General features: G+C 44.4%; 1 protein-coding gene across 2 annotated transcripts in view; it reads right to left on the reverse strand.

Moving 5' to 3' along the window:
• Positions 1-27,782, reverse strand: part of LOC134210954 (protein furry) — a 393,572-nt gene that overhangs the window by 82,506 nt on the left and 283,284 nt on the right. For both annotated transcript variants that reach the window (XM_062687409.1, XM_062687410.1), the window contains 4 exons: positions 19,838-20,291; positions 8,289-10,058; positions 7,424-7,840; positions 7,206-7,280 (listed from right to left, as the gene is read on the reverse strand). In XM_062687409.1, coding sequence (XP_062543393.1) covers positions 7,206-7,280; positions 7,424-7,840; positions 8,289-10,058; positions 19,838-20,291 — 2,716 coding nt within the window. The remainder of the gene's footprint in view (positions 1-7,205; positions 7,281-7,423; positions 7,841-8,288; positions 10,059-19,837; positions 20,292-27,782) is intronic.

Here is a 27,782-nt window from a genome sequence, read left to right on the forward strand (position 1 = left end):
AGCTGGTTAGAGAAAATCGATACACCACCAGCTCTTGAGCCACAGCCTGTCGGAAACCAGCAACCGCTGATCATTCAACCATCCCTACCACGTGCCATACCGACATTCGACGGGAAGTATGAGCATTGGGAAAAATTCAAAGTTATGTTCAGAGACGTGGTAGACAGGAGTAATGAGCCCGACCGTATCAAGCTCTATCATCTGGAAAAGGCTCTAGTTGGCGACGCTGCCGGTCTGATTGACGCCAAAACAATCACAGACGGCAATTATGTGCGTGCTTGGCAATTACTCGAGGAACGTTTTTCCGACAAACGACGGATGATCGACAAGCACCTAGCAAGCATGCTAAGCGTGAGAAGACTCACCAATGAATCCTACAGTGAACTGCGAGCATTGGTGGAAACTTTCGATGGTCACGTGGAGAACCTCAAATTTCTGGGTCAGGACTTCGCCGAGATATCGGAGTACATGGTGGTATTTCTGATTGCTCAAGCCTTGGACGATGAAACCAAGAAGCTGTGGGAATCAACCGTCAAGAAAGGAGAGTTACCTGAATATGCAGACACCATACATTTCTTGAAGGAACGTGTGTCTGTCCTGGAGAGATGCCAAACAGCTAATGACAGCCAGTACAAGCGAAGACCGCAAATCAAAGCAAACCCATCGAAGCATCTTCCAGCGAAGATCAATACTGCTATATCGCCAACCCCGGCAGTACAACGTTGTGGCTTTTGTGCCGAGAATCATTACACATTCAATTGCTCGGCATTCAACAAGTTATCGGTCAGTCAGAGAATCGCCAACGTGAAAGAGAAGCAGATCTGCTACAACTGCCTCCGGCGAGGACATCGAGTTAAAGATTGTTCGTCGAAGAAATCCTGTACCAAGTGCCATCAAAGACACCACTCTTTGCTACACTTGGAAGAGACGATCCTATCACCGAAGAATAGCAGCGAGGTGAAACAAGCAAAGCAGCAACCTGTTCCAGTTGTTCCAGCAGAAGCAGCAGTTCCAGTTCCATTGTGCAAGCCCTCGACTAGCGGCGCTTTTACGAATGCAGTTCAATCATCAGTTCCAGTGCGACAAACGAGTCAAGTGTTCCTGCTCACTGCTGTAGTCGACGTTTTGGATCAGCATTCGAAGCCTCATCAATGCAGAGCCCTGCTGGATAGTGGATCTCAGGTCAGTTTCATCACGCAATCATTGGCCAACGCAATAGGAGTTCCAACAAGAGAGGTGAGTGTTCCCATAACTGGTATTGGTAGTGCTAAATCCACAATCAAGCAAATTTGTGAAGTCCAAATCCGCTCCAAATGCAATAACTTTAAGTTATCCCTGTCCTGCCTTGTGTCGCCTAAAATTACCGGTCTTCTACCTTCCTTCACAATTGACATTGGGTCTTGGAATATCCCACCTGGTATTCAACTTGCGGATCCAAGTTTCCATAAAGCAAACCAGATTGATATGCTTATTGGAATGGATCATTTCTATGACATTATTAAACCAGGCTACATGAAGCTATCGGACGATCTTCCCGGACTTCATGATTCTCGATTAGGCTGGCTAGTAGGAGGTAACTATTTCCAGGGTCAGAGTTCAGGATTAGTTGTGAGATCGCTTACTGTTAGTGCAGATCCAGTCAATAAGCTCTTGCAGAGGTTTTGGGAAACAGAAAGTGTGGATCCGGAGCTAGTACCAACAACCGAAGAGAAAGTGTGTGAGGAACATTTTTTGGCAACCCACCGTCGTGACGAAACCGGTCGTTACGTGGTTCAACTACCATTGAAAGACAATGTAGCACAATTGTCAGATTCTCGTTCTATGGCTTTGCGTCGTTTCTATCTTCTAGAAGCAAAGTTGGCCCGTAACCCTGACCTAAAAGCTCAATATGATGCGTTCATTGAAGAGTATGAGTCGCTAAATCATTGTAAGGAGATTCAGGAGTCAAATGATCCACCAGATCTACGAAAATGGTATCTTCCCCATCACGCCATTCTTCGCCCGTCAAATACGACTACCAAATGCCGGGTAGTTTTTGACGCCTCCGCGACGGTAAATGGACTTTCCCTAAATAATACTATGCTGGTAGGCCCTACTGTACAAGCTGACCTAACGTCAATAATTCTCCGTTTTCGCTCGTATCGGTACGTTTTGAGCGCAGACATTGGTAAAATGTACCGACAATTTGTTTTGGACTCAACACACACGCCGTTGCAGCGTATTTTCTGGCGAAAGTCACCCACAAGGAAACTCCGAGTGCTGGAACTCACCACCGTTACCTATGGGACTGCAGCGGCTCCGTTTCTGGCCACAAGAGCTCTTCTTCAGTTAGCTCGAGATGAAAGGCACCGATATCCATTGGCATCTCGCGTAATAGAGGACAATTGCTACGTCGACAACGTGCTTTTTGGTTCGAATCGGCATCAGGAAGCAGAGGATATCCAGCTTCAGTTGATTGCTATGCTCCAATCTGGAGGCATGCAGCTTCATAAATGGTCTTCGAACGATGTACGTTTTCTTGATTCCATTTCACCAAGTGACCGAGATACTCCAGTAAACATTGGCGACAGCGGTGCCAATGAAGCCATAAAAACGTTAGGATTGCTCTGGGACCCCAATACAGATGAGTTAGTCTTCCTAGCACATCCTCTTATAGATATTGAAACTCCAACAAAGCGACAGGTCCTATCTACCATTGCTAAGATTTACGATCCTCTTGGATTAATATCACCCGTGGTTGTCATAGCTAAGATTCTGATGCAACGTTTATGGAAAAGCAAGTTAGCATGGGATGATAAGCTAAGCGGTGATCTTTGTGACGAGTACAAATCCTTTATCGATGCCTTGCCAATTGCAGAGCAAATCAGAATCCCTAGACTTATTGCTTCCCCAGCTGCAGTAGCGTATGAGCTACATGGATTTGCAGACGCATCAAAGCAAGCATACGGCGCTTGCTTATATGTTCGATCTATTCATATTAATGGCACTGCAACTATGAAGCTAATTACCAGTAAGTCCAAGATAGCCCCAATATCCCCTGTGACTATCCCCAGAATGGAACTATTGGCTGCACTACTTCTTTTCCGACCAACTAAAAATATTCATAAAACTATGAAGCTTGATTTCACTTCAATTAACTTTTGGACGGATAGTCAAGTGGTTTTAGCGTGGTTGGGCAAACCTCCTAACAGTCTCCAGGAGTTTGTTCGAAATCGAGTAGCAGAGATTGTTACTATAGACCAATTTGATTGGAGATACGTCCGTACGTCTGAAAATCCGGCTGATACAGTTTCGCGAGGGCAAACTGCCGCTGAGTTGACTAGGAACGACATGTGGTGGAATGGACCCAATTTTCTACGTATGGCAGTGTATGAGGCAGATGATGTCGATCTTCCGAGTGACAACGAGATACCAGAGTTGAAGCCAACTGTATCAGTTAATACGGTAATGAAATTCAACGAATTCCCTATACTGACTAAGTATGAATCCTTCCGAAAAACGCAACGAATTGTTGCTTACGTCTTGCGTTTCCTGTCCAACTCTCGCAAGAAGAGGGAAAACCGTGTTCTGTCTTCCTACCCAACTGTTCCTGAACTTCGAGAAGCAATGCAGAAGATCATAGGAGCCATTCAGCACCAAGAACTTTCAAATGAGATAGAGAAAGTGAAGGCAGGCGACAGCAATCATCGACTTTGCAGTTTGAATCCTTTTCTCGACAACGACTTATTACGAGTTGGAGGACGAATTCGTCACTCCCAGCTACCCTATAAAACGAAACACCAGCTTGTCCTACCTGATAAGAGTCCAGTTACTCGGAGCCTTATTGTCGCAGTCCATCGCGAAAACATGCATGTTGGTCTCTCTAGCGTGATTACCATTCTCAGACAACAATTTTGGTTGTTGAACGCAAAATCTACAGTTCGTAAAGTCATTAGGAACTGTGTAGATTGCTTCCGGTTTTGTCCAGCTACCGTAGATCAGCAAATGGGAGATCTTCCATCATACAGAGTAAATACTGAACCTGTTTTTGCACAAGTTGGGATTGATTATGCAGGACCCATACTGTTAAACAAACAGCACGAAGAGCAACTCCAGTGAAAGGATATATTTGTATTTTGTCTGCATGGTTACAAAAGCCATACATCTTGAAGCAGTGGAGAATCTTTCGACTGAAGCATTCTTAGCAGCGTTTCAGCGTTTTGTATCAAGAAAAGGAACTCCACACACTGTCTACAGTGACAATGGTACCAATTTTATCGGTGCTAAATCAGAGCTACACGAGCTCTACCAGATGTTCCAAACCGAAGTAACCCAGCAAAAGCTATTCGAATTAGGTCAAACCAAAGAGATTTCCTGAGAACTATTCCCCTAGTTCCCCTCATTTTGGCGGACTCTGGGAAGCAGGTGTGAAAAGTGTAAAATCCGTTCTCAAAAAGGTTTATCAGTCTGCATCACTCACGATTTTCGAGCTATACACCCTATTATGCCAAATCGAAGCGATTCTAAATTCCAGACCTTTATTTGCACACTCCAATGACCCTCAGGATCCAGAAGCTTTAACTCCAGCTCATCTCATGATTGGTCGTCCACTCCTTGCCGTTCCGGAACCTTCATACAGCCAAACTCCAATCAACCGGCTGTCTCGATGGCAGTATGTTCAGCATTTACGAGAGCACTTTTGGAACAGATGGTCCAGAGAATATTTAACAGAGCTTCAGGTTCGTGGCAAATGGACCCAAAAGCGAGTGAATGTAAGACCTGGTTTAGTTGTTCTGTTGAAGGAAGATAACATTCCACCCCAAAACTGGAGACTAGGCCGCGTAGTCAAGGTATATCCAGGAGCGGATGGTTTAGTTAGAGTTGTGGATGTGAAAACCAAGTCGGCAGTATATAAGCGCCCCATTCACAAGTTAGCACCACTACCAATACTTGACAACCTCACATCGTCTGAACCAAACGTTGCGGCTACCACTCTTGCGGGGGGAGAATGTTCAGTCCGCATGGCGGACTGAAAGATGAAATTCTTAGCCACTAACAGCACGCGCCTCCAAACTATCGATTGATGCAATCGACGCTCAGAACGACGATGGGAACAAAAACAACAACAACAGCAGTACCGACACGACGTCTATCCAACTAGCGAAGCAGCACCAGTCGCCGACGACGCGAGAGAGTGAGTGTCAGCATATCATCGACGCGACGCCGCGGTGAGTACCACCAAAAGCGAGAGGTGTCACCGAGCAGTGGCGCGCAAGGGCAATCGTCATCATCATCATCGTCATCATCGATAACGTACGCGGTACGCCTGGAATACTCCACGTGCTGCGTGATGTTTCTGGAATGCGTGGCAGTGCGATATAAATATGCGCGCAAGTCGCGCAGTATTTTTAGTATGAATTTGAATTTGACCTGGCTAAAGGTAGTGATAAGTAGTGATAGTATAAGTATAGTTAAGAAATGAAGCCTGGCAAAAGGCAAGTGAAGTATAGTTAAGAAGTTTAGCCTGGCGAAAGGCAAGTGAGTTTAAGTATTATAAGACCCGGCAAACGGTCTATTGATGTGTAATAAGTGTAGAGAAAATGAAAATAAATCAAGTGTAAAGTAAATTTATCCGGTGTTTCGCTTCGAAGTCTGAAGTCCGCCCACATAGTACCGTGGTGCTCTAGGATGAGCACTACCCATCCCGAAAAGTGTTTAGTGTTTGAGTGTAATTGAGGTGCTGCCAGTCGAACGAGACTGGTCCAGTCCACCATCATCGAGGTGAAGTCACAGGGACTTCACAGCCTGAGGGCCATCCAGGGAAGGAGTCATCTAGCACTCCTGCTCCCACCCGGCTCCGTCACTGCGGGACACGAGCAATAATCCCTATCCACAGATCTGCTTCCACAATCCACCCCATCCATGAACCACCTATACAGTTCACTTTTGAGAAATCCAACACACATTGGTATTGCATGTTTTGTCTTAAAAATGATCATCTTCCCCCCAGTTGACCGTACTAGACTTGAATATATAACCCTAATTTTATGCATTTTGCTAAGCGGATGAATAGTTGGTCGAGGCATACATTATTACATTTATTTTTTAGTAACTATTTTATGTCAGAAATACCCAAAATAATTATTTGCCAACATTTTCTGATATATGTTTGTGCATTTCATCAATTAATGTTATATGTATGATGTGTCAGTATCTTTATATTCACCAATATGGATAAAAACCAGGATATTAGACAATTCGCGGAGTAAAAGCAGGTCACGGTATCAGTTATGAAGAAATATACAGATAATTCAGTTATGAAGTAGTCATCATAGTTATCTCACCGAATTTCGGAAACTGAAAACAGTTCACCGATCGTCTATTCAAATGTGATATTAATTACACTTAGGAACTATATTCATTTGGAAAAATCAGTAGTGCAATATCGTGATCCAAAAACTTGCGTGGTGTGTACTGAAGTGCTGGTGTTTGTTTGAATGGGTGTATATTCTCTCACCACCAAGTTATGGATCGGTGAGAATCTAAACGTGTTTTTCAGTGCTTCCCCTTCCGGTATTCCTCGAGCTATCAGAGAGTGTGCTGTGCACAATTGGCTGGGTGCCGGAAAAGTGAAACACAGGGCTATATTCGAAGTAGTTTTCCAACAAAATAAAAAGTTTTCTGTAAGCTAAAGCCTTCTCTACAAAATAGGAAAAAGTAAGCATTGTCTAAATGCTGAATTATCTCTAAAAAGAAAACCAGATTGCCCAGTGTTTTCGTTTACCTTCGAGTAAAGTGAACTTAGTACGTCATCCTGAGAATTGATTGAAAATGATTGAGAAAAAAATAAGTTTTTACAATTTACACCGTTTTGACTTCATTCCCGACTATGACTTATATCCTGCATACACGACACACTGGCGTTGCAACACGGCTCTTCAGCCAAAGTTTGCAAAAGTTTTTAATATAGAGGATGATGGGAATGAAGTACCAATTGCTGTTTGGAAGCGTGTGTTCAGAATATAAGTCATGTTCGGAATTTGAATCAAATCGGCAATATCTGTCGAAGAAACCATGTCACGGTTAATTACAGTAGTTAGACTGATCATTTGCAAAAATCCTAATAATAATTTTATAGAAATTGAAACAATAATGAAACTGCCAATAGCACATTTGTTTTCATAAATAAACGCAAATTCGAAGAAATTAATACAAACTAAACTTACCGAAGGACTTTTCGGAAGCCCGACTCTCTGTCCACAGGTGGTAAGGAGGTTTACCAAACACTCACGTACTCGACCCTAATATTATTTGGAGAGAAAATATCCAAAATTAAAAAAGTTATCTATACGCTATAATCATAATTAAGGTAAGTGTGCAACTCTTGCTTCAACTAGTAGCAGAAGTGAACTTTTCCCTGCACCGAACGTTCTTGGCGACATACCTGTGACATCCAAGGACGCTTCCATCCACTCAGCGGAGCCGTGTCCGCTGGCGAAAGACTTGCACTGCGGCGAGGCGAGTTTGGCGTCCCTGCGTGCCCGTAGTGGGCGCCGCCCGCCGCAACCGCACCGGGCGGACCGTTCTTGTTGGAGCTCTGCTGTGCCAGAAAGGCGCTGCTGTCGCCCTCTGACTTGAGCAGTATTTTGCGCCCGATGAGCGGTGTCTGTGACACGTCGAAGGAAAACTCCATCGTCCGTCCGGCCAGTTCTTTTTTGCAGAACACCTCCGAATCGCTGTAGCTGCCATGGAAGTTGGCATAGGAGGAGCTGCTTTCCGTCGATTGCGGTACCACTTGCAGGCTGGAGCTACGTGTTACGACCAGTTTGAGTATTTTTAATGCTTCCTTCCAGTTGGGGCTCTGCGATTTGGTGGAAAATTGGTGCACAGAGAAAAAAAGTAATAATAAGTTTACGTTCTGCTGATTATATTGGCTTTCTCACAAAGTGTACCAATAAATTACTTATGTTTAAGGATTTTTTTCTGACATGCCTTTCAAATAAAATTAAAAAACACTATTTTTGTCTGTTTTGAATTATTTTGAAACTAATTGTAATCCACTTTTGTCAAATAAAATCGAACATAAAATTTAATATAACAATAAAATCGAACATTCAAATATGATTGTGAAAAATTATTTAAGCTCTTTTAGTGGAATGTCGTTAACTGTCTAAGGCGAGATTAGTACTATCCATTTAATTTCACTACGTAGAGGAATTAAATGGAAAGTACTAAACTCGTTATAGAAAGTTCAAATATGATTGTTTAGAGAATAAATTGTTCCGATAAACATAATATGCAATACTTACATCAAGATGCTTGGAGATAACTCGTAGAAGATCCCCAGCAATGGGTTGCGCCTGCGCCGACGAAAGATCAATGTAGTGTAGCATACAATGGATCACACTCAACACCTGCAGATGAATTTGGCTAGGTCCCTTCTCAATGACTTCGGTCAAAAATGCCAGCATATGCAATCCCATGTGAGCGTAGGTGTCGTATAGATATTTAACGACACATTTTGTCCATTGGAACGATTCCTTGCTGAACGTTTTCCGGCTGTAAAGCGTCATTACCGTTCCCAGGTTTTCCAACTTTAGTCCCATTTCGGACGAAACCTGTGCAATGTTCTCCGCACTTCGGATACATATTTCATTAGCATCTTCGTAATGAAGTAACATGTATGGGAGCAGAGCAATCACATTCATTGGAAAGGCGCAACTTTGTGTGGGATCACAAACCGGCAGGTTCAGAAGAGGGGACAGTTGTGAAAGAACGGCTATTGATGGTTCATAAGTCGTTGTGTGAGTACAGCCTTTGAGAAGAAGAGCGTGCATACCTGGATACGTGGACCACTTGAGCTGCTGTTGCAGCTTCTCCACTTTATCGCGCGCATCTGGACGATCCAATGGGAGTCTATGAAGCACTCTGGTTAGCAATCTCAACGCCAGCAAAAATTCATGCTCATAATCACTCTCTAAAAGAGACACCGCCAACCAGAACAACTGTGCTAGAATTGTCATTTTGTCATCTTGGGTAGCTGTGTCCCCTAAAAGTTTCAGACTTTGGGCACTTCGTGATCGCGAAAGGGATGATCCAAATTTATTCGAGTTACGTTCTAGTTCTAGCACGTTCGAACGATTGCGTAGTTCAACTTGTTTATCAATTGGTGAATTTGCTGCCTTCCGTGAGCAATAGGAAATGGAATAACTTGTGCTCCGAGTGTGACCCCCAGCCATCATGTTGTTCATCGTCTGTGGAGATCCAGGTATTCCGTCGCTTGATCGCTTGTTTCCATACACGCTGGAAATCATCGCTCCATCCTTGTTGTTCAAGTTCGGCGTACTCTTGAAAATATCCTTCATCACATCCAACGGTCTGAAGTCCGAATCCAAGCTATCGACAGCTGCTTCCAGGGTGAGTAACAGTTCCGTAACGTAACCCTGCATGTCCTCTCCCTGCTCGGCAACGGTTTCGATCAGCCGCGATAGAATATCGCTCAGCATGCGCGAATTGATCGGCACATTGAGCGAGCGGAACACTTGCAAACTACGTCCGGCATAGTGACGCGAGGAGCAGCTAAGCCCCAACTGCAACGCCGTCTGTGCCCACCGTTCGGCGATTCTCGCGTGAGAATAGCTGTCCGAGAACACCTTCACGATATGCCGGAGGAAGCACTGCAACTGTTCCGCCGACTTAATAGTCCACACTTTCGCGGTGATATCCTCGTAGTTCCACAGCGGCTGAGCGCTGTCCTGGGAGAGGAACCGGATCAGACTCTTGATAACGTGAGCCGTCGGCATGGTAGGACCCGGCTGAGGGGGTGCATTCTCCTCAGTGATTATGGTCGGAACGGGGGTTTCCTCGTTCGGTTGGTTGGAAACCGGCGACAGGGTATTCTGCGGGAGGTTGCTGTTCAGACCGAAAAGGTAGCTGTCGAACTCTTGATCCGGTTCGGTAAAATTGTGATCGATGACTGGCAGCGAGGGGACACTTAGCCCTAAGCGAAGCTTTGAAGTGTCGCTATTCAGTAGGATTTTTGCTACATTCAAGTGGTCATTGTGCTCCGCCAGGACAATCTGTTAAGAAATGATTGAATACACGTTTTTGTAGAATAATATTTTAATCATCAAGGGAGCAATAGGGCAGAAAGATAAGAATTGGTCAATAGTGTAAAAATCAGAATAAGCTTCTTAGAATGCGTTGACAACCAAATATTGTTTAAGTTGTATAAGCTAACGGACTTCCAGTTACTCACAAAATTGAACGTACAACATGGAACAGATAAATATATTGGAACATTTTGGAAACAAATTTAAGATTTTTTATTATATTTTATACTTTTTTAAGACAATTTTAAGATATCTGAATTTTATGAAAATTTATCTATGTATTCCTCAACATTTCGTCTTTATCGTCGGGATATTTACAGCTATTTTTGATCGGTTTCTCAATTTCTACAAATGTCTCACGATGCCGCTGAAGGCTACAATTTCTTCTTCTTCTTATTGGCATTACATCCCCCACTGCACGGTTAGAAAAAAAAGTACCTAATTTAAGGTACATTTTTTTTATCTTGCATCTCCCTTCTTTTTTCCTTTGTTGTTATAAAATGAAGAGCAAAACTATTAAACAGTAAAGTGTGGGAACCCAACGTTAAGTAATCTTGGAAATTGAGAAAATTTTCAACCAGAAAATTTTCTAGACCGGATCAGGAATCGAACTCAGTCTCCTTCAGCATGGTATTAGACTTGTATGCCGGTCATATCATCGGCGGTGGCGGCGGCGGCGTGAACTGGCATGGCGTGAAACCTTTTCAATTCAAGATTTTGATACACTCCAGTCGTTTTACTTCTCAATGTATCTAAATTTCAGAAAAAATCGAACTGATTTTCTATACCAGCGGTTCTCAACCTTTTTCTTGAGAGGTACCCCCTCGGATTTTTGCATGATTTGAGGTACCCCCTCTCGAAAGAAGGCTTCCAATCCTCTTGAAAACATAATTCCGAGCCCTTTTGAAGGGAAGCTCCTTTAAACTTTTGAGTCCCTTTATAGTAGGCTTCCGCGCCTCTTTATTAGAGGCTTCTGAGCCTCTTGTAGAGAGGCTTCTGAGCATCTTGTAGAGAGGCTTCCGAGCCTCTTGAAGGTTTTCGAGCCACTCCCGTTGCATCTTGAAAGAACGCTTCTGAGCCTCTTGAAAGTATGCTTCCCAGCTTATTGCAAGAAGAATTCTGAGCTTCTTGAAGCGAGGCTTCCGAGCTTCTTTAAAGAAGGATGACGAGCCTCTTGAAAGAAGGCTTCCGAACCACTTGAAAGTAGACTTCCGAGCCTCTTGAAAGCAGGCTTACGAGCCTCTTGAAAGAAGGCAACCTAACCACTTGAAAGGAGGCTTCCGAACCTCTTAAAAAGAGGCTTCCGAGCCTCTCGAAAGGAGATTTCCGATCCTCTTGGAAAAAGGTTTCAAAGCCTCTTGAAAGGAGGCTTTAGAGCCTCTTGGAAGAAGGCTTCCGAGCCTCTTGAAAGAATGCTTCCGAGCATCTTGAAAGGAGGTTTTTGAGTCTCTAGAAAAGGAGGCTTTTTCGCTTCTAGAAAAGAAGGCTTTTGAGCTTCTGGAAAGGAGGCTTCCGAGCCTCTTGAAAGAAGGCTTCCGTACCTCTTGAGAGGAGGCTTCCGAGCCTCTTGAGAGGAGGCTTCCGAGCCTCTTGAGAGGAGGCTTCCGAGCCTCTTGAGAGGAGGCTTCCGAGCCTCTTGAGAGGAGGCTTCCGAGCCTCTTGAGAGGAGGCTTCCGAGCCTCTTGAGAGGAGGCTTCCGAGCCCCTTGAGAGGAGGCTTCCGAGCCTCTTGAGAGGAGGCTTCCGAGCCTCTTGAGAGGAGGCTTTGGAGTCTCTTGAGAGGAGGCTCTGAGCCTCTTGAGAGGAGGCTTCCTGAGCCTCTTGAGAGGAGGCTTCTGAGCCTCTTGAGAGGAGGCTTGAGCCTCTTGAGAGGAGGCTTCTGAGCCTCTTGAGAGGAGGCTCTGCGCCTCTTGAGAGGAGGCTTCCGAGCCTCTTGAGAGGAGGCCTGAGCCTCTTGAGAGGAGGCTTCCTGAGCCTCTGAGAGGAGGCTTCGAGCCTCTAGAGAGGAGGCCTGAGCCTCTTGAGAGGAGGCTTCCTGAGCCTCTTGAGAGGAGGCCTGAGCCTCTTGAGAGGAGGCTTCTGAGCCTCTTGAGAGGAGGCTTCCGAGCCTCTTGAGAGGAGGCCTGAGCCTCTTGGAGAGGAGGCTTCCTGAGCCTCTTGAGAGGAGGCCTGAGCCTCTTGAGAGGAGGCTTCCTGAGCCTCTTGAGAGGAGGCCTGAGCCTCTTGGAGAGGAGGCCTGAGCCTCTGAGAGGAGGCTTCTGAGCCTCTTGAGAGGAGGCTTCCTGAGCCTCTTGAGAGGAGGCTTGAGGCCTCTTGAGAGGAGGCCTGAGCCTCTTGAGAGGAGGCTTCCTGAGCCTCTTGAGAGGAGGCCTGAGCCTCTTGAGAGGAGGCCTGGAGCCTCTTGAGAGGAGGCTTCTGAGCCTCTTGAGAGGAGGCTTGAGCCTCTTGAGAGGAGGCTTCTGAGCCTCTTGAGAGGAGGCCTGAGCCTCTTGAGAGGAGGCTTCTGAGCCTCTTGAGAGGAGGCTCTGAGCCTCTTGAGAGGAGGCTTCCTGAGCCTCTTGAGAGGAGGCTTCTGAGCCTCTTGAGAGGAGGCTTCGAGCCTCTTGAGAGGAGGCTTCCTGAGCCTCTTGAGAGGAGGCTTCCTGAGCCTCTTGAGAGGAGGCTCTGAGCCTCTTGAGAGGAGGCTTCCTGAGCCTCTTGAGAGGAGGCTTCTGAGCCTCTTGAGAGGAGGCCTGAGCCTCTTGAGAGGAGGCTTCTGAGCCTCTTGAGAGGAGGCTTCCTGAGCCTCTTGAGAGGAGGCCTGAGCCTCTTGAGAGGAGGCTTCCGAGCCTCTTGAGAGGAGGCTTCTGAGCCTCTTGAGAGGAGGCTTGAGGCCTCTTGAGAGGAGGCTTCTGAGCCTCTTGAGAGGAGGCCTGAGCCTCTTGAGAGGAGGCTTCTGAGCCTCTTGAGAGGAGGCCTGAGCCCCTTGAGAGGAGGCCTGAGCCTCTTGAGAGGAGGCTTCCGAGCCTCTTGAGAGGAGGCTTCCTGAGCCTCTTGAGAGGAGGCTTCCTGAGCTCTTGAGAGGAGGCCTGAGCCTCTTGAGAGGAGGCCTGAGCCTCTTGAGAGGAGGCTTCCTGAGCCTCTTGAGAGGAGGCTTCTGAGCCTCTTGAGAGGAGGCTTCTGAGCCTCTTGAGAGGAGGCCTGAGCCTCTTGAGAGGAGGCTTCCGAGCCTCTTGAGAGGAGGCTCTGAGCCTCTTGAGAGGAGGCCTGAGCCTCTTGAGAGGAGGCTTCCAAGCCTCTTGAGAGGAGGCTTCCGAGCCTCTAGAGAGGAGGCTTCCGAGCCTCTAGAGAGGAGGCTTCCGAGCCTCTTGAGAGGAGGCTTCTGAGTCTCTTGAGAGGAGGCTTCTGAGTCTCTTGAGAGGATGCTTCTGAGTCTCTTGAGAGGAGGCTTCCAAGCCTCTTGAGAGGAGGCTTCTGAGCCTCTTGATAGGAGGCTTCCGAGCCTCTTGAGAGGAGGCTTCTGAGCCTCTTGAGAGGAGGCTTCCAGGCCTCTTGGAGAGGAGGCTTCCTGAGCCTCTTGAGAGGAGGCTTCCTGAGCCTCTTGAGAGGAGGCTTCGAGCCTCTTGAGAGGAGGCTTCTGAGCCTCTTGAGAGGAGGCCTGAGCCTCTTGAGAGGAGGCTTCCTGAGCCTCTTGAGAGGAGGCTTCCTGAGCCTCTTGAGGAGGAGGAGGCCTGAGCCTCTTGAGAGGAGGCTTCTGAGCCTCTTGAGAGGAGGCTTCTGAGCCTCTTGAGAGGAGGCCTGAGCCTCTTGAGAGGAGGCTTCCTGAGCCTCTTGAGAGGAGGCTTCTGAGCCTCTTGAGAGGAGGCTTCTGAGCCTCTTGAGAGGAGGCTTCCAAGCCTCTTGAGAGGAGGCTTCTGAGCCTCTTGAGAGGAGGCTTGAGCCTCTTGAGAGGAGGCTTCCAAGCCTCTTGAGAGGAGGCTTCTGAGCCTCTTGAGAGAAGGCTTCCTGAGCCTCTTGAGAGGAGGCTTCTGAGCCTCTTGAGAGGAGGCTTCTGAGCCTCTTGAGAGGAGGCTTCTGAGCCTCTTGAGAGGAGGCCTGAGCCTCTTGAGAGGAGGCTTCCGAGCCTCTTGGAGAGGAGGCCTGAGCCTCTTGAGAGGAGGCTTGAGCCTCTTGAGAGGAGGCTTCCGAGCTCTTGAGAGGAGGCTTCCAGGCCTCTTGAGAGGAGGCTTCTGAGCCTCTTGAGAGGAGGCCTGAGCCTCTTGAGAGGAGGCTTCTGAGCCTCTTGAGAGGAAGCTTCCGAACCTCTTGAGAGGAGGCTTCCGAGCCTCTTGAGAGGAGGCTTCCGAGCCTCTTGAGAGGAGACTTCCGAGCCTCTTGAGAGGAGGCTTCCGAGCCTCTTGGAAGGAGGCTTCCGAGCCTCTTGAGAGGAGACTTCCGAGCCTCTTGAGAGGACGCTTCCGAGCCTCTTGAGAGGAGGCTTCCGAGCCTCTTGAGAGGAGGCTTCCGAGCCTCTTGAGAGGAGGCTTCCGAGCCTCTTGAGAGGAGGCTTCCGAGCCTCTTAAGAGGAGGCTCCGAGCCTCTTTAGAGGAGGCTTCCGAGGCTCTTGAGAGGAGGCTTCCGAGACTCTTGAGAGGAGGCTCCCGAGCCTCTTGAGAGGAGGCTCCCGAGCCTCTTGAGAGGAGGCTTCCGAGCCTCTTGAGAGGAGGCTTTCGAGCCTCTTGAAAGGAAGCCTTCGAGTTGCTTGGAATAATGCTTCCGAGAGGCGTAAAAGGATGCTTCTAATCCTGTTGCAATGAAGCAACCGAGTTTTAGTGAAAAAAAATCTTTTTGTTCATTCGACGTTTTGTTTGTTTGATCTTTCGTTCCAGCCCTTCATACATTGTGCTGGTTTATTGATTTGATTTATTGAGGGATTTATTGATCGCATTACATATTATGTACAATATAAATTTTTGAAATAGAAAACACACAATTATCAAAACTTTATCAACTTGATTGAAATTGTAATATGTCCGCCATTACGCATTTTTGTCCGAGGTACCCCCTAGGGTCAGCGAAGGTACCCCCAGGGGTACATGTACCCCAGGTTGAGAACCGCTGTTCTAGATGATTGGGCAATGTTTGAATGGCTACATATTTATTTTTGTAGAGAATTTGCAGTGTTACTTCGTTTACATGCTGTGACTCTTGGATCCTGGAAGGACATACAGGATAGAATCCAATAAGCCACGGACAGTTTTTTCCGCACTTCGCGTTCTTGTATGCATAAATCTCCATAGATGATCAACATAACTAAAAATGAATACTAGCTAAGTGAGAATTTCTTCTGACATTTGGTTAAATATACAAAAAAAAAATCTTGGTGGAGTTCCCATAGGAAGTTTTGGAGGAAACTAGGATTGTTTGCAGAAATTCATATAGTTTTTTTTATATTGGCATTACATCCCCACACTGGGACAGAGCCGCCTCGCAGTTTAGTGTTCATTAAGCACTGCCACAGTTTTTAACTGCGAGGTTTCTGAGCCAAGTAACCATTTTTGCATTCGTATATCATGAGGCTTACACGATGATACTTTTATGCCAAGAGAAGTCAAGACAATTTCTTTCCAAGTGCAATTCGCACCAGCTCTGATCAATCACGGAGTAGCAACAATTGATATGTACAGTCAGTTTATGCTAAGCTAAGCTAAGCAGAGAAGTCGAGACAATTTCCAATCCGAAAATTGCCTATACCAGCACCGGGAATCGAACCCAGCCACCCTCAGCATGGTCTTGCTTTGTAGTCGCGCGTCTTACCACACGGCTCAGGAGGGCCCCCAATTCATATAGGTATTCTTTCTAAAATGCATTCAGATTCTCTTTGGGAAATTCCTTCAGTAAAACCATACAATATTCCTGCAGGAATTCATTCGGAAATTTATTAAAGAATGAACTAGTTTCCGATGGAATTCTTACAAGATTTTTCTATAGGACTTTTCGAGGAAATTCCTGAAGTAATGTCGGAAAAAGTTTATGAAGGCATTTCCAGCAGAATTTTTGGAGGAATTTCCCCTCAAATCCCCTCAGACATTTTGAAAGGAATTTCTAACAGAATTTCCAAATGCATCCGAAAAAGAATTCAAAATTCCTTTAAATTTCGAAGAAATTTCTAAAGGAGTTTTGAATGAATTTCTGAAGATATCCCGAAAAAATGTGAAAAAATTTCTGAGGAAAGAAGTCCAAGGATTTATCCCTAACGTTACCAAAGAATTTTCAAAGAATCACCCGGAGAAATTCTCTAGAAATTGCTTAAGGTAGTTTTGAAAGAATTTCTATGGGAATTTCAGGAAAAATTGTCAACGAACTTACTGAGTTCCTAGAGGAATTTAAAAAAAATCCGAAGGAATTCCTAAAAGAATCTTCCGAAGGAATTCGTAAATTAATTTTTAAATAAATTCCTAAGAAAATTTCCAAAGATGAAAGAAATTTCCAAATTAATTCATAAAAGAATTTCTGAAGTAGCTTCTAGAGAATTTTTGGAGGAATTCTGAAACAATTTCCTAAGGAACTCCTAAAACATTTTCTGTAGATATTTCAAAAGGAATTTGCGAAGGATTTTCAGAAGCTATATCCAAACGAAGTCTTGACAGAATGTCCCAAGGAATTTTCGGAGAAATTTAAGACTGTCGGAAGTTTTTTTTATTATTTTTATTAAGGAGACTTTCAGCCCTAGGCTGGCTCGTCTCTGGTCTGTCGGAAGTTCCTTCAGGAGTTACTTTGAAAAATCATTCAGAAATTTCTTCGGATATTCTTTTAGGAACTTGTTCAGAAATTCTTAAGAAAAAATCGACCTAGAACTTAGCAAGGAATTTTTAGAAGAATTTCTGAAGGAATTTTCTGGAGAATACCCTAACGATTTTTCCAAGATTTTCCTAAACAAATTTTTGATGGAATCCGTAGAGGAAATTCCGAACTAATTCCTAAGGGAAATTCCCAGGAATACCTGAAATAATTTCCGAAAGACTTTCAGGAATTCGTTTCCGGAGGAGATTTTGTAGAACTGCTTGAGACAATTTCCGAGGGAATTCCTATACGAAGCAAGGGAATTTCTGGAGGAAATTGCGAATTAATTAAGAAATTACCAGTAGACATTTCTTCTGAAAATGTATTATAATTTCTTCATAAATTCGTTTGAGAATATCTCCGCAAATTCCTTCAAAAATTCCTTCAGAAATTCCTTTCTGGGTTCCTCTGGAAATTCCATTGAGAACTCTTTTGGCAAGTCTTTTAGAAATATCTTCAAAAACTCTTTAAACAGTTCCAACGGGAATTATTTTCGAAATTCCATTCAGACTCTCTTTTAAAAATGCCTTCGGAAATTCAGTTGAAAATTCCTTCACAAAACGCTCCAGGAATATCTCCAAAAACTCCTCCAATAATTTGAGAACTCCTCAAAATTTATGTTTTCTTCAATAAACTAAACAAATCCGCCAAGAATTCCTTGGGATATTCCTCTAAGGATTTCTTTAAAAGTTTCTTCGAAAAGCCTCCGAGATTCCTTCGTAGATTTCTTCATAAATTCTTTCGGAATTTCTTCCAGGAAATCATTTGAAACTTAATTAGAGAATAAAATAGTTTCCAATGGAGTTACTAATTGAATTTTCGAAATATTAAAACATACAAAAATAAACAAAAATCCGAAGGTATTACAGAAACAATTTAGAAAAGAACCCATGATGATTGAAAATGAATTAATGCAGGAAGTTTTGGGAGAATTCCCGGAGAGATTCCTTCAAAGATTTCTTCAGAAATTCTTTCCGAATTTCTTCCAGGAAATCTTTCGAACATTAATTAGTGAATGAAATAGTTTCCAATGGAGTTACTAATTGACGAAAGAATAGAAAAAAATAAACAAAAATCCGAGGGTATTACCAAAATAATTTCGGAAGAACCCTCTAAGGCATTTTCGAAGGAATTCTTGCAGGAAGTTCCGGAAAAATTCCCGGAGAATGTTTAAAATAAAAATTAGTACTGGACAAACAACTGAAAAAGCATTCAAAGTAGGGATTTAATTATTTTGCTAAATTGGTTCAATAGTTCCTGAAAATGTTAGTCTTTCGCTGCAAGACCATGGTGAAATGGCTGGGTTCAATTCCCGATTAGGAAGATATATGCATGTGAATGGGGCCCTCCTTAACCGTGCGGTAAGACGCACGGCTACAAAGCAAGACCATGCTGAGAGTGGCTGGGTTCGATTCCCGGTGCCGGTCTAGGCAATTTTCGGATTGGAAATTGTCTCGCCTACCCTGGGCATAGAAGTATCATCGTGCTAGCCTCATGATATACGAATGCAAAAATGGTAACCTGGCTTAGAAACCTCGCAATTAATAACTGTGGAAGTGCTAAATGAACACTAAGCTGCGAGGCGGCTCTGTCCCAGTGTGGGGATGTAATGCCAATAAGAAGAAGAAGAAGAAGATGCATGTGAAAAGATATAAGCATGGGAAAATAGTAGATAAGTGATGAACCAGTCAAGGGCTGATAGAGGTTTGCTAAAGAATTTAAAAATATAATAGATTGGCTTTGAAACATCCCAAGTAAAAACCATAGAAGTGCCTAATAAATACTGAGCAGTTATTCGGAATGCCTTAATGTGAATATAATGGCATTGAAAAATAAAAATAAACGTTCAAAATTCTTGGAAATTTTAGAAATTATGATTCTAATTAGTATCAGAGAATATGGGACTCTTAGTGAAACTTTGGAATTTGGAACGAAATTCCAAGAATTAGAATATACTTATACATATTTCAAAATAAAAATTGTTTGAAAAAAATTAGATAACCTTTGTGTGTAGTAAACTTGACGCACTGCGAAATCGTGTGCGAGATTCGACTGTGATAATCATTTATTCAAGGTGGGTCTAAATAGGAGTAAATGTCGCAATATTAGAATGTACCCATAATTGTGGGGTCAGCGAACCAAACTTATTGTTTTTGTTCAAAATCGCTATTTTTGGGAGCATTTTTGTTTTGTTGTTTTGTTTTAGGGTTACCGTTTCGGTTCTCTATCTCAATGCACACATACCCTAGTAGCATTTTGGTTTTATGCTGATTTTATAATACTCTTAAAGAGTAAATATAGAGATAGGGTAACGGTACCAATAGTGGAGGTATTAGTAGATCCACAAAAGAAACCTTCAGCTTTAATATCTTAGTCAATAGATAAACTAATAAATTTGCTAACAAAAATGAGATAGATGTCATTTAACATCAACAATTACCAAATATTGCTTGCACCACTATGGGTACACTGTTCCTTTAGTGGTGGTAAAAAATAATTTTGGTTCCTATAGTGGTGCTATCCATTGGTTTCTTATGAGACTCGCCACTATTGGTACAGTTGCACCACTATAGGTGCAAGGGAGTCAATTTTGTTAAGGAAAATCATTGTTTTCAATAGTTTTTCAAGCGAAATCTTAAGATAAGTTGCATTTAACATGATATTTAAAGCACGACGCATCAACTGAAACCATCGTGAAGTGTATAATTATGATAAACCTCATTAAAACCCCACTACCTCCACTATTGGTGCTACCTCCACTAAGGGTACGGTTACCCTATTCATCTTAAGCATCAATTTGTGTTAATTTTTCAACAGTAAGCAGCACATCGGAGAATGAGTATAAGTTCTTTTATATTGTTTCGAAAAATAGTTTCAGGAGCGTAATAGATCAAAATAAACCAACAACAATATTCGAAAAAGACATCTAAAATCGTTACTACTCACCAGTAGATTCAGCAGCAACTTTTTACAGTGGTCGCGCACAATCGGCCTCGTGTGATCCAAGCCGAGAAACAGAATGTGTAACATGAGAGGAATGTGCAATGTCCAGTCCAGGCCCGGTATCCCATCCACCACTATGTCCGTCAGAAGCATCACGGCGACGTTGCAGCGATGGAAGCCACTGATGGGGCTGGTCGCATCTGGCAAGAACTCCGTCAGCGGAGCAAAGTAGCCCCCGTACTCGGGCATCGGCAGCGGATGCGGAGCCGTTGGCTGTTCATTGTTTCTCAGTTGGGCAAAATTATCCTCCTGGTTCATTTCCGATTCGTTCATGAGCAGCACGTCCTCGTGTCGGGGCAGCACGCAGGGACCGGATGCAGTGCGAATTTTATCGCTTCCTCTCGGTGGACGGTAGCCGCTGGCGAACGTTCTCAGTGCACTGTCCGATTTACATGTGCTGGAAGATAGAGCGCGTGATAGATTTATGAAACAGTGTAAAACAGACAAATATTTGGCATAGGCAGGATATGAAGCTCATTAAGCCCAATAATGGCGTTTGGCATTTGTTACAATTGGCCTACATTCTTTCTGTTTAAATAGGTGCGTAGATGTAAGGAAAATGTGTAATAGAAAACATAAATGAATATTGTTTAAAAAGTGAGAATAACATATGTTAACATAGAACTTGGTATTTTCAACTAGATCAACTATTAAATTAGTTTAATGTTGATCTCTATGAAAATAATATGGAATAATATTACAACGCAAGTGGACAAGGGGACAATCATCAAAATGATGCTAGTAAGCCCCATATTCCGATATTCATCCCTGCAAACAAAAACCCTATTCATACAGGTCTTTCGCTATGCCAGTTATGACAATTTATGACTTCAAAAGAGGTAAAGAATAAAGCAAACTGCTTGCGGGCTCGAGCTCATAATTTTGTTTTATGATTCCTCGTATATCATATGTAGAGCAGTAAAAGCTAAACACCTTAGGAAATCGATTACCCCAGTAGGACATTGGAACGGATGCTTGTTGTGTTTGAACGACGCAGTCGATCTAATTAAACAGATATGATAATGTATGGACTGTCCTGAATTAATCGTTTCATGACAGTTCATAAATAACAGAAAGGCAGTACTTACCATTAAATCGTGGAGAAAATACCTTCTTCTACTATATTCGTTGACTATCACAGAACGACACCTATTACCATTCTCTTCTATTATTATTCTCTTCATTGTCATTTATTTAAATTTCCTTCTGAATAAAATTTTAAAACGGTTTTTCAATCCGACCGCTAGTTATCTTAGTGAGCAAAGGCATAGGATTGCTAAACCTAATATGGCTAAATATTAAATGAGAAAAGCCTCCCTACTGGAAGTTGATTCATAAATGGGGTGGAATGTGGTCAAAGTACAAAACCAATAGCAAACATTCGAACGGGAACATTTGTGAGGGCGGCTCTAATACGGAAGACGTAAAATGTTTTACAGTTCGGCAAATATGTCACAGCCCAGCATGCTTCCTTCTGAAAAGAACAAGCCCACGGCTGAGAACCTCAATTATGAAAAATACAACACGATTCTTCATGGAAGTTTATGAAATTCAGCAATAGGTGGGGAAACGGATCTACGGCGAAGGATGAATTAAGCATTCGCGCAATTTCGTGATAAGGATTCTTTGCCGGCGGAATATGTACCGAAAATTCAGTACTCCCGTACTGAGTAAGCTTGATGCAGGAGGAATCAAACACGTTTTTCCCCACGTCATCTGAATTTGGTTCAAGCGCTAAAAGAACTACATTACACAGCATATCGTACATTAATTGCAATTGCCATGGTTTCGCGTATTCAGCTTTACAGTTAATGGGGAGTTTCGGGAGAATACTAGAAAGACACCATCAATCACGAAAGAGTAAGCTGAAAAAGTGATTGACATTTTGTGAGGGACCAAGGCCACGGCCTTCCACTTTCGCTCAATCTATCCGGTTTACTACTAGCTGGAATATCAAAAATGAAAGATGACTCGGTTAAAGTCAATATTCTTCCAATCGACATTGAAGTATATATACTCGATAACAAGAACACAGTTGAGTACGAATGCGTTCTACATTCTCAATTTTCATCAAGTCCAGGATTTACGCTAAACGGAAGCATTATTCAACGTAGTTGTGTCTTGGAGATTATCAGAGAAACGTGTAGATGATGTTGCCATAAGTAATCGCTATCAGAAGTTTAGTCACGGCTCTATTACTTATAATAGTCTACGGAAAACAGCAAAACTGCAAAAGCAATGAGAGAGCTCAGCTAAATGTTCTAAGCTTTTCTCTGAATGCGGGTAGAGCCTCCAACGATGTTTGATTTATTCTCCATATCTAAATGCTTGGAGTCAGGCCATCTTGGCGAATTTCGTTTGAAAGAAACATTTCACACTTTACACTTCACATAAGAAATAAGAAGTGTGACGTCGAGTCAAAAAAGAATATGATGCAAAAAGAAAGATGTGAGAAGTGTGAAGTAAGAAGTGATGAAGTGTAAAACGTCCTATCGTTGTGGTATGTCCTAATATTGCAATAGTGTGAAAATAGTTCATTCTGGATATAATAGCATCAAAAATAATTGTGGATCCGCTAAAACTCTTTGAATTAACCACTAGAACACCTTTCATTTGACAAATTCTATTCAAAATGATTATTAAAAAAATCTGAATCTTTTGAGCCCTATATTGCGGTAGCACTATAATCCTATTGTTGCGGTATCGCTCTCCATAATAAATACAGGGAATTCTCGATATCATTAATAAGCTGAACTTCGGCGATCTTATCGACGGTCCCATTAACCGATCAAGGTCCTGTGAAGAGACGTCCTTTTTCGAGGTTATGGATGAGATAAACAACTATTGCACACATCCCGGACAAGTTTGTTGTTGGATCGAACAAACGTGTGCAGATTATCTCCGATCGTCCAACCTGCTCCAAAAATTCGACAACGAAAACAACAGGATTCAACATTTCGACACCATCTGCACCACCTCAGCGATCTAATTCAACGTTTGCTGGTAATGCAACTCGGTCATCTCCCAGTAACTCAAACCGCACTAGCCAACAGTCCTAAAGATACACCAGTTCCCAATACTAGCCTTAATATTCGTAGCTCTACAGAATCTCATCACACTAAAAGTAGCTTCTGCATCTCAGTACTAATGACGTCGAATCCCCAAGTAGCACAGTTCAAATCGATTTGGTTGTAGCAACTCCAATGTGACTGGATTTGGTCGCATATGAGTCACAGTGACTGATATGTAGCAAGTGTGCTACTCGGGATACTACGTGGCCCCTTTCGAATCTGATCAGAATGAGGAGGATGTCAAGAAACACGTCATGGAAATCTCAAACGTACACTCGTGTCTAGTAAAAGAAAAAAAAATCACCGTTTGCAAAACTGCAACAAGTGTGGTGGGTGATCCTTGGTACTGGCCAGAAGGTATCTCTGTTCGTCCCTTTGAACCAAACAAAAAAAAACGTACCTGCAGTAATGCTTCCGACACTACAAGAAATGTGAAGATTCTAAACTCTCAACATTCATCATCATTCGCTCCGGGATACATGCTTGCAAGCCCTCTACTTCTAACAGCCAAGCATCAACCGTTTCTTGGGCGAACTCATCACGGCACATCGTGAACATACATATCGATTCCGCCATCGGCCCATCATCATCGAGCAAGCTTACCTTAGTACCCGAGCAGCACATTTTATTTATTTATCATCAGACTAAGGCCGGAGTGGCCTGTGCTGCACATAAAAGACTTCTCCATTCAGCTCGGTTCAAGGCTGCACTTCGCCAACCACGCAGTCTGCGGAGGGTCCGCAAGTCGTCCTCCACCTGATCGATCCACCTTGCCCGCTGTGCACCTCGCCTTCTTGTTCCCGTCGGATCGTTGTCGAGAACCATTTTCACCGGATTACTGTCCGACATTCTGGCTACGTGCCCGGCCCACCGCAGTCTTCCGATTTTTGCGGTGTGAACGATGGATGGTTCTCCCAACAGCTGATGCAACTCGTGGTTCATTCGCCTCCTCCACGTACCGTCCGCCATCTGCACCCCACCATAGATGGTACGCAACACTTTCCTTTCGAAAACTCCCAGTGCGCGTTGGTCCTCCACGAGCATCGTCCAGGTCTCGTGTCCGTAGAGAACTACCGGTCTTATAAGCGTTTTGTAGATAGTCAGTTTGGTACGGCGGCGAACTCTATTCGATCGGAGCGTCTTGCGGAGTCCAAAGTACGTACGATTTCCAGCCACTATGCGTCTCCGAATTTCTCTGCTGGTATCGTTATCGGCGGTCACCAGTGAGCCCAAGTACACGAATTCTTCAACCACCTCGATTTCGTCACCACCGATAGAAACTCGTGGTGGGTGGCTCACATTGACCTCTCTTGAGCCTCTTCCTATCATGTACTTCGTCTTCGACGTGTTGATGACTAGTCCAATCCGTTTAGCTTCGCTTTTCAGTCTGATGTAGGCTTCCTCCATCCTCTCAAAGTTACGTGCCATGATATCAATGTCGTCGGCGAAGCCAAATAACTGGACGGACTTCGTGAAAATCGTACCACTCGTGTCAATCCCTGCCCTTCGTATTACTCCTCCAAAGCGATGTTGAATAGCAGACACGAAAGACCATCACCTTGCCGTAACCCTCTACGGGTTTCGAAGGGACTCGAGAATGCCCCTGAAACTCGAACTACGCACATCACCCGATCCATCGTCGCCTTGATCAACCGTATCAGTTTATCCGGAAATCCGTTTTCGTGCATTAGCTGGTCCCGATCGATTGTATCATATGCGGCTTTGAAGTCGATAAATAGATGATGTGTGGGCACGTTGTATTCGCGGCATTTCTGCAATACCTGACGTATGGCGAACACCTGGTCTGTGGTAGAGCGTTCACCCATAAATCCCGCCTGGTACTGCCCCACGAACTCTCTTGCAATTGGTGTTAGTCGACGGCATAAAATTTGGGAGAGTACCTTGTAGGCGGCGTTCAGCAATGTGATTGCGCGGTAGTTGCTACAATCCAGCTTATCGCCCTTTTGTAGATGGGACACACGACACCTTCCATCCACTCCTGCGGCAGAACCTCATCCTCCCAAACCTTGGTAATCACCCAGTGCAGCGCTCTAGCCAGTGCTTCACCACCGTGTTTAAACAGCTCTCCTGGTAGTTGGTCAACTCCAGGGGCTTTGTTGTTTTTCAGCCGGCCGATCTCCTCCTGGATTTCCTGGAGATTCGGAGCCGGAAGTCGCATGTCCTGCGCGCGTGCTCCTAGGTTCATTACCATACCGCCACCGTTGTCTGCCATATCGCCATTCAGGTGCTCTTCGTAGTGCTGCCGCTACCTTTGGATCACCTCACGCTCGTTCGTAAGAAGGTTCCCGTTTATGTCCTTACACATATCGGGCTGTGGCACGTGGCCCTTACGTGAACGGTTCAACTTCTCATAAAACTTTCGTGCGTTATTAGCGCGGTACAGTTCCTCCGTCTCTTCACGGTCTCGATCTTCCTGCTGGCGCTTTTTCCTCCGGAAAATCGAGTTTTGTCTGTTCCGCGCCCGTTCGTATCGTGCCTCGTTCGCCCTCGTGCGGTGTTGCAGCAATCTCGCCCATGCTGCATTCTTCTCCTCAACTAACTGCTCACATTCGCCGTCATACCAGTCGTTTCTCTGATCCGGAGCCACCGTGCCTAGTGCAGCGGTTGCGGTGCTTCCAATGGCGGATCGAATATCTCTCCAGCCATCTTCAAGAGATGCTGCGCCTAGCTGCTCTTCCGTTGGGAGTGCCACTTCCAGCTGCTGCGCGTAGTCTTGGGCTAGTCTACCGTCTTGTAGCCGCCCAATGTTTAGCCGCGGCGGACGACTCCGACGCGTGTTGTACACCGTCGAGAGTTTTGAGCGCAGACATACTGCAACGAGGTAGTGGTCGGATTCAATATTCGCACTGCGGTAAGTGCGTACGTTCGTGATGTCGGAGAAGAATTTACCGTCGATTAGAACGTGGTCGATTTGGTTTTCCGTTACTTGATTAGGTGATTTCCATGTGGCCTTGTGGATATTCTTGCGGGGGAAGAAAGTGCTTCGGACTACCATTCCGCGGGAGGCTGCAAAGTTTATGCATCGTTGGCCGTTGTCGTTCGATACGGTATGCAGACTATCTGGTCCGATGACCGGTCTATACATTTCCTCCCTTCCTACCTGAGCGTTCATGTCACCGATAACGATTTTGACGTCCCGCAGTGGGCATCCATCGTATGTCTGCTCCAGCTGCGCATAGAACGCTTCTTTCTCGTCGTCGGATCTCCCTTCGTGTGGGCAGTGCACGTTGATGATGCTATAGTTGAAGAAACGGTTATCCTCCGCTTGCACATCCTTGCGTTGATTGGCTGCCACCCAATCACGCGTTGGCGCATCTTTCCCAGCACTATGAAGCCGGTTCCCAGCTCGTTGGTGGTGCCACAGCTTTGGTAGAAGGTAGCCGCTCGATGCCCGCTTTTCCACACTTTCTGTCCTGTCCAGCAGATTTCCTGCAGCGCTACAACATCGAAGTTGCGGGGATGTAATTCATCGTAGATTATCCTATCGCAACCTGCGAAGTCTAGCGACTTGCAGTTCCATGTTCCAAGCTTCCAATCGTGATCCTTTATTCGTCGCCTAGGTCGTTGCCGATTGTATCGAGTCGTATTATCTTCTATGTTGTTCGTAATGGTTGTTTTTAAAGGCGGCTTATTGGGCCTGCGCAAACCTCCTGTCTCGTCGGAGGGCCGTCGTGTCAGGGCTGTTTAGCGTCCCACCTAACACCAGGACTTGGGCTTGTGCGCTTTGAGCGGCACACGGTCGCTTTGGCGGAGCCTACTTGCGGATACATGCAGCTTTTTATAGAGGTTTAACAGGGCCCACTGTCAAACCCCACCACATCCTAGGCAGGCACCACAACTCGCAGATGGCCTGGGGAGGGATCGTCAAGCCCTTGGACATAGTCCCTGCTGCCCGAGCAGCACATATGTTGCACATAGATAACAAGAATCTATGTATGACCAGATTCGGTTACAGATAAGTTATTGCAACTAAAAACGATTGTCTTGTGCTGATTGCGTCATCGGGATACACGCCAGCTAGCCTCGTGGAAGACTCTATTCCTCTCGTCACAGTCGAGCCACTCCTGCTAGCGTTCAGCAGCCATCACTGTCATGTGTACGAGTTCGGTAAAAGAGTCTTCCAACCACCCATCGCAGGCAAGTATACGCAGGCAATAAAAGCATTTCACTTCCTGTTACATTGACTGATTCCAGCAACTTACCAACTTCGAGGCCAACAATGAACGAAATTCATGTTTCTCGTTTTTTTTTTTTACTAATTTTATTTGCTAATTATCTAATACATGCATTCATCTCTTAGACTAGGTGTTCCGTGTTTTCTTAACACTATCATCCTTATTTGCTATGTTATATTTTTAGTTATTATTAATACATTTCACTTGCCTCTGGCAGTTAGAATTTTTCCTCTGGTTGAATTGAACCATGTAGGTATTACAATGTTTTCAACTTAAACTAATCTTAACCTATTTTATACTAAGGGTACAAGGAGTTAATCGTTGCAATAGAAGATTGCAAGGATTTTTGTCTAAAATTATTTTGTTGGACATTTGTTGCAATGTCTCAATATTAGAAATTCTATGAAGTTCATTGGTACTATACCACGGAGGCAACTTCAGAATCATTTTCAGAATTTTATTTTGAATCCTCTGAAGTGCCTTCTTTCTGGTATTGCAGCAACTAGTCCATATTGGCACAGCATACAACATGGCAGGTCTAAACATTTGTTTGTAAATCAAAAGTTTGTTCTTAAGACAAAGTTTTGATTTTCTGTTTATAAGTGGATATAGACACTTAAT

This window comes from Armigeres subalbatus, chromosome 2, assembly GCF_024139115.2.
Source record: "Armigeres subalbatus isolate Guangzhou_Male chromosome 2, GZ_Asu_2, whole genome shotgun sequence".
NCBI lineage: Eukaryota > Metazoa > Arthropoda > Insecta > Diptera > Culicidae > Armigeres > Armigeres subalbatus.